At 39.8% G+C, this 6,869-nt stretch overlaps 1 protein-coding gene across 1 annotated transcript; it reads right to left on the bottom strand.

The window, feature by feature from the left end:
- Positions 1-4,699: 4,699 nt before the first annotated feature.
- FANCF (FA complementation group F) lies at positions 4,700-5,938 on the bottom strand. Its single transcript, XM_017644811.3, has one exon. The coding sequence runs from the start codon at positions 5,883-5,885 to the stop codon at positions 4,809-4,811; it is 1,077 nt and encodes a 358-aa protein (XP_017500300.3). The 5' UTR covers positions 5,886-5,938; the 3' UTR covers positions 4,700-4,808.
- Positions 5,939-6,869: the final 931 nt, after the last annotated feature.

Here is a 6,869-nt window from a genome sequence, read left to right on the forward strand (position 1 = left end):
GCAGATGTGTATATTGCTGGAGTCGTAAGAGACAAGAAAATTGCAGGAGCCAGGATCTAGAGTGGGTAAGAAAGAATGAAATCTGCTGTACAAGTATAGAAATTGGCTTAATCTAGAACAATTTGCCACTGAAAACAAGCAGAAGATAAGTATGTGATTACAGATGCTAGTCTAGTCTAGATAGATGGAATGGTAAGATTCATTGTAACATTTCTTTCAATGACTTCAAATTTCTCAGTGAATGTGACTGAAAGTCCACTCCTTGAGCTATTACATAGAGTAAGGATTCTGGAGGTGCAATAAAGAAAGCAGGGAAAACAACTATGACCAAATTGCATATAATAATTTACAATTTATAATTTAATAATCTGTAATATTCCTTGTAATAATTGTGCCAGGACAACAGGAATAACCCAAGTCTGTCCTGAGCAAACAAAAATGTATGGTTACCCTGGCCTGTGTTAGGATGGTGAGTGGAAATGGAAATTAGGGGAAGAATGGATGGAATGAATTTCAGAATTGGGAGAGAATAAGAATTCAAAGATAATTTACGAGTTCCTGATTATTTACAGCAAAATATATGGGATAAGCTTCTCTGGGGATGTTTTAGATATGTTTGGGTTGAGTGGCTTGTGAGACATTTAAGTAGGGAAATCTGAAGTTCTCATGAGAGACCTGGACTGGAGATATAAAGTGTGTAATTGACAGCACATAGGTAGTATATAAAGCCATAGAAATGTCTGAGATCACATTGGATAAGAGTATACACAAGAGAGAGAGCAGATTATTAAATTCTGAAAAATCCCCCCAAACAAAGGTTGATTAGGGAAGGAGGAATCATAAAAACAGACTAAGAAAAAGTAACTAGAAATTTAAAAAATAAACCAGGATAAAGTAGTGTCAAATAAGTTATAAGAACAGAATTTTCAAGCCTAGTTTCAAAAAGGAGGAAGGGATCAACAGTATCTAAGATTGCTGAGAGGTCAAAACACTTAATACCAGAAATTGCCCTATGATTTGCATCATGGAGATGACTGGTGACCTTGACAATACTTAGGAGGAGTACTGAAGGTGGAGTTAGGTTGATATGCATTAAAGGGGAAAATGATGACTTCCACTTCCGATAGGGCTGTGTGCCTTTCTGATCAGCAGGGCCCAACTGCTACAAACATTTAGATTCTCAGTAAAACATAACTCTTAATGCACTGGTGGAATTTCAATAAATAAATTTCCAACCCACCTTGCTTCACCCCCCAACTCCATCCCCAACCAAACATATATATCCCCAATAGCAGAGAGCTGTGAGTAGTATGCAAATAGGATATGGAAACTATGCTTTAAGCAAGCACAAGGTAGGAAAACTGAAGCCAACTTTTGCATATTAACCCAGGAAACTTGCCGAAGTGACTCTAGGTTACAGATATTCACTATTTCCGTTAGCAGCAATTGAAAATGCCCTCAATGTGAAAGAGTACCATATTTAGACTCGTGGATTTACATGGATTAAAATAAATGTGAACTCATGGTAAGAAATAACCATACACTTAAAGAAACAAATTCATCATATGTAAGAATAACAGAAACACATGGGTTTAGGTCTCTAGAAACTTCAAATTGTGAAATTATTACTACAAAATATAAAATGTGTTAAAAATATAAATGGAATCTCAAAAATCAAACATGCAATATGAGTTCATAAAAAAAGGAGCAGGCTCAGTGAAATAAGTCAGGCAGAGAAAGACAAATACCATATGATTTCACTTGTTTGTGGAATATAAAAACAAAGCAAAACCAAAGGAACAAAATAGCAGTAGATTCAGAGACATCAAGAAGGGACTAATGGTTACCAAAGGGGAGGGAGCGTGGGGAGGGAGAAAGGGGTTAAGGGGCATTATAATTCGCAATCATAATATAGGTAGGTCACAGGGAAGGCAGTACAGCATGGAGAAGACAAGTAGTGACTCTACAGCATCTTAATACACTGTTAGTGACTGCAATTTGGGGGTGAAGACTTGATAATATGCGTGAATGTTGAAATCACTGCACTGTTTATGTGAAACCATCATAAGATTGTATATCACTGATACTTTAACAAAAAAAATGAGCAGGCAGATTTGGGTGGTGAGGACAGAGAGCCAAATAAAACTTAGAAAAAAATTGTTGAAATTTAAAACTCAGTGCATAGCTTGAACAGGAGATAGATCAGATGAAATTAGAATATACCAATACTAAGGGTACAGGCAAAATCGATATGACAAAAACACTCCAAAACAGTTATACAGAAAAGAGTAGTTCAAGGAAGAATGGGTTTCTCTCCTATATAACAAGACAAGCTGTGCAAGTGGATTCTGCTCTGCCATCCCGAACATGGGGCCTCCTCTTAGACTCAGCAGCAGTCGTCCTCAGCCACGATTCAAGGTAGCTTGCTAGCACCATACTGGCTTTACAATTCATTTGAAGGTAGAAATAGAGCATTTAGGGCAAATTATTTCATATTTCTAGAATGTGAATCCTAAGTTAAGCATATCAATTCTGCTTATACGTAAGTGGTCAACACCTAGTGCTTTGGCCATATCTAACTACAAGAGATATTGGGAGATGTACTCTTATGGCTGGATGGCCAGTTCTACATGAAACTTGGGGGTATTATTTTATGCCAAAAAAGATGCACATCACACTGTGAGACTTGCAATGAAAACAGAATTTAAAGGTTTTAAATGCTTATATAATAAAGAAAAGTTACAAATGAGCTAAATGTCTTAAGAAATGAGGAAAGAACAGCAAAATAAAGCGAAGAACAAAAAGCATAACATTTTGAAACAGGAAAAAATGATAGAAGTGTTCATTGGGAAAAATTATGGCATAGAACCACAGAAATTATGGTTCATAAGAAGCTTGGTTTATTCAATTCCCCATTCCTTCCTCTTTTTCTCCCATCTATACATAAGATTTCTAGAGGGATAATAAAACTACTGTACTCAATAGCATCTTTTCAAGTCTTTTAATTTTGTTTAAAATAAGATAAAGAATACAGATTAAGGTACTAATCCTGGTTTCATTTATTCAAAGATGCCTCATGCAAGGTACTATGCTAGGCTTTGGAGGGAAAAAATAAACAGATAGGGCTTTGCTCTCATGTTGCTTATTTTCTGTGTACCTTTGGGCATTATACTGAACCTTTTAGCTTATATCCTGATTTGTAAAAATACAGCGTTGGTGTGAAAATTAAATAAGATTATCTATGCAATGAACATAGCTTGGAGCCTAAACTAAGATATGGCAAGAATAAAAATGGATTTAAAAATTTTCTTTACTTAAAAGTTTATACCAATTTTTATCATTTTATCTTATATGACTGTGCAATGTAGCCACAGAAACAGGGAAGCAAGTTTACAAACTATCATTCTCTGCAAGTTCAGGATTATGGTCAATATTAGGACTTGAGAAGGTAGAACTCTTTACTGGGTTGTTTCCTGAAATCAGATTTCTATGTAACTGACAGAAGGAATTGCCTTTCTTCTTGAATGCAAGGTAAATGCTATCTAGAAGATGCTCCACACAGATGAGAGCTAGAGCAAGGAATTAGACAACAGGAAATAAGAGCCTGCTTGTTAACCCAGGATCACCTGGAAAAGCGTACTCACTAGTAGTTTACTCTATGTGCTATTAGAGAATTAAAAATTCTACAATATTATACAACTTCTTTTGCTCTAATTCCATTTCTGAAATGAAGAATTAACTTTCTGAATATCAATGTTTTCCAAAGAACTTGGTACTAACTAACTTGGACATGGACAAAAATATCTTTGATGGATAAAAAGTTCCCTTTAATCAATATGAATGAATAGATCATTTTTAAGTTTGGTGATTGGAAATCACTCTGCCAGTTGTGGAGCATCTGGGTCAACTCACAAAATTAATGTTCTTACCTACACTACAAAGAAACATTCTAAACTGTCCCCAGAGGATAGCCATCAAGGGAAAAATAAGGGAATTTAACTATTTTAGTCTAAACACTTCATTTAACATGAGGCAACTGTAACACCAAGATTGTAATTTATTAAGCAGGCCAATGGCAGAAGCAGCACTAAAATCTGTCTTCAAATTCATAAATTTGTTTTGATTCTTCTACCATCAAATGCTAAATTAATATCCAAAGGCATATATTTGTGTTTACTGTAACAATTTTTTTCTTGTCCTTAAGAAAATAATTTTTTGGTCTTTCAATTTCAGAGGGTAGTAATTTACAGAAATGAGAAACAAACTTTCTGGAAAACATAATTTTAATACATGTTGAGGCTTGTTAATTGGTTATAACTTTAGTTTAACAAGGTCAAGGCCCAGGAGTCTAACTCCAAATAGGCCACTTAGCTTTCTACCCATTTCTGCCAACATATGTTGGTTAAAGAAAACTCTTCACTACTGAGGGGATGAGGGGGACCCTACAAAAGTAAACCATACATTAAGAAAAAAGGTGTCACTTTAAAACTGTCTTTTCTTTGAAAAGTAGTTATCTTTTCATCCTTCTTAGAAATGGACGTTCTAAAAAGCAAACTACTGTTAATTCTAGGGCTTTAAAGAGGATACTTCCAGTGTCACCTCCTCTACCCAGAAAAGCCAGTTACATATTTATAATTGTACATTATAATTACACCTACTATAAATTAGTGCATAAAAGAATATTCTGGGCACATGAAAGTATAGGAGATTTGGTGGAAACAATGTAATTTTAATTTTGTAATCCATATACTCAAGTAATCAGTAACAGAGCGTGGCCACTGGCGCCTGGGCTGTTTTCCCAGATGGAATTATAAGCCAGTCCCAAGAGCTAACAACAGGTCTGTCCAGATGCTAAGACCAGGGACTTGGAAATCTCCATCCTGAGCCTTAGAGGACTCAAGGGCAGTTAGAACTTCATCTTTCAGAGGTGGAGGGGCCTGACAGAGGCTGTGAAACCTGCCGTACAATTCCTCCCAGGACACATCCTGAGGCTCAGCTCTAACCCAAACGCCTTCCTGAAGGTCGTAATGCAGATGTCGACCCCAGTCCTTCAGCAGACTCAAGTAGACCCGGGACAGCTGTGGATGACGGCCCACGACCGAAGTTAAAAGCCCGGCTGGAAGGTTGCGGCAAAAGGTAGCTAGGATATCTGGCTTCCCCAGCAGCCAACGGACCAACTCTTGACTCCCTTCTCTGGGTGCTTTGGGGGCACCCAGTTCCGACTCCTCTTCTTGGGGTCGGGAAGACGACGGCGTTAGCCGCAGCGCGGCTGCTATCACGTTCAGGAAGTTGCCCCGAGGCAAGCGCTCCCACAGGCTGCTGAGAAACCGGCTGGGGCCCTCCGCTTCGGCCTTCCCCACCTCCTGCAGACGCTCCAGCAGCAGCTCCGCTTGAGTCTTCATCACCGAGTCCTCCAGAAGGACCAGGTTCTCTCGGCAGCTGATACTCAGCATATGGACAGCTGACCGGCGGCGGGCGAGGAGGGCCAGGCGGCCTTGGAGCGTCTCCTCGTCGCCGTCCGGGACGCCAGGGCCCGGAAAGAGTTGCTGCAGCAGGTAACGAAAGGCAGCACCCCCGAGAGCCCGGTTCTCCAGCAGGCGCAGAGACAGCAGGAGGTCACAGCTCCCCAACGCCTGGAAGTTCGTCAACCCGGGGACTGAAGCGGGGCCGGAGCCGCCCACCTGCCTCCACTGGTTTTGCAGCCGCCGCTCCAAAGCTGTGCGAATACGCACATGGCTGTCAAAGCGCCTGTGGACATGGCGCAGGTATCGAGCCCACTGCAAGGCCCTGCGTACAGTGGCGGGATCCCAGGTGCCGACATGGCTAGTGCGGGAGACAACCAGAACCTCAGAGAAACGTTCCAGGTGCTGCAGGAGTGTTTCCATGACGGCGCGTTTCCAAGAAGGCGCGCAAAGGCTTTACTTCCGCTTTCACCTTGGAGACGGAGACTCTCTGAGTGTTGATTGGAGCCCTGTGAAATGACACGCCTCTCTATGATGCTATTGGGCAAAGTCCCTGTCAATCTAATAGCCTGCTTTAATCCGGGTATCTTGATTCTGGGAAACTTACAGTGGAAAAAAAGTCCCGCCGGTTTTACTTTCGCCTTAGTTTTTGAGGAGGCTGATGGAGGAGGGGGAGAATAAATGTAGGGCACTTAAGCGAGAATTCCGGGAGCCAGGTGCGAGATGCAGTTAGTCACCAAAGTCTCCGTGCTTCCTTTCGGTTTGGAAATAATCCCTAGTAGAAATTTCCTGAGGTTTGCCTTAAAGATTTGTGTTGAGGTTTATCATTAGGTCATACCAGAAACAAGCTGTTATGTGCAAGTATATAAAATATGTTGTTTAGTGTGAAATATGAAATATTTTAGTTCAATTTAGTTTAGTAAAAATGTACTGACTCCAATAAATCAATGCCAGCACTATGCTAAATTCTGGGCCTTCACAATCTTTCATTAGAACTGAAGCCCACATTAAATGGAAAAAAAAACTTCAAGATTAATACTTAATTACAAATTTTAAAGAAACTAAAGTTTTTATTTCAAAATTGCACAGAAATTCTGTTGAGAAATGCTCAAGTGAACTAATTCCAGTCAATTAGGCCTAGATGATTCAGAGAACACTTTCTTACTCTGAATTCAGAGTTGGTAGAGCAGGAATATTGACAAATATGAAGAAAGTCATAATAGACTGTGTCGGTGTTTACAAGCTGAATAGTAGGCATGCTGAAGAGCTAGTTGCTCTCTTCTTCTTGATGTTGCTGTATAATTAAATGCCCCCTCATACCCCATTGCAGTCACTGCCCATCAGTGTAGTAAAATGCCACAGAGCACTATTTGCCTCTTCTGTGCTACTCTGTCTTCCCCATGATCC

This window comes from Manis javanica, chromosome 11 (assembly GCF_040802235.1).
Source record: "Manis javanica isolate MJ-LG chromosome 11, MJ_LKY, whole genome shotgun sequence".
Taxonomy (NCBI): Eukaryota; Metazoa; Chordata; class Mammalia; order Pholidota; family Manidae; genus Manis; species Manis javanica.

Excerpts from the sequence above, each read along its gene's own strand:
- FANCF (XM_017644811.3), bottom strand. The coding sequence starts at position 5,885 with ATGGAAACACTCCTGCAGCACCTGGAACGTTTCTCTGAGGTTCTGGTT.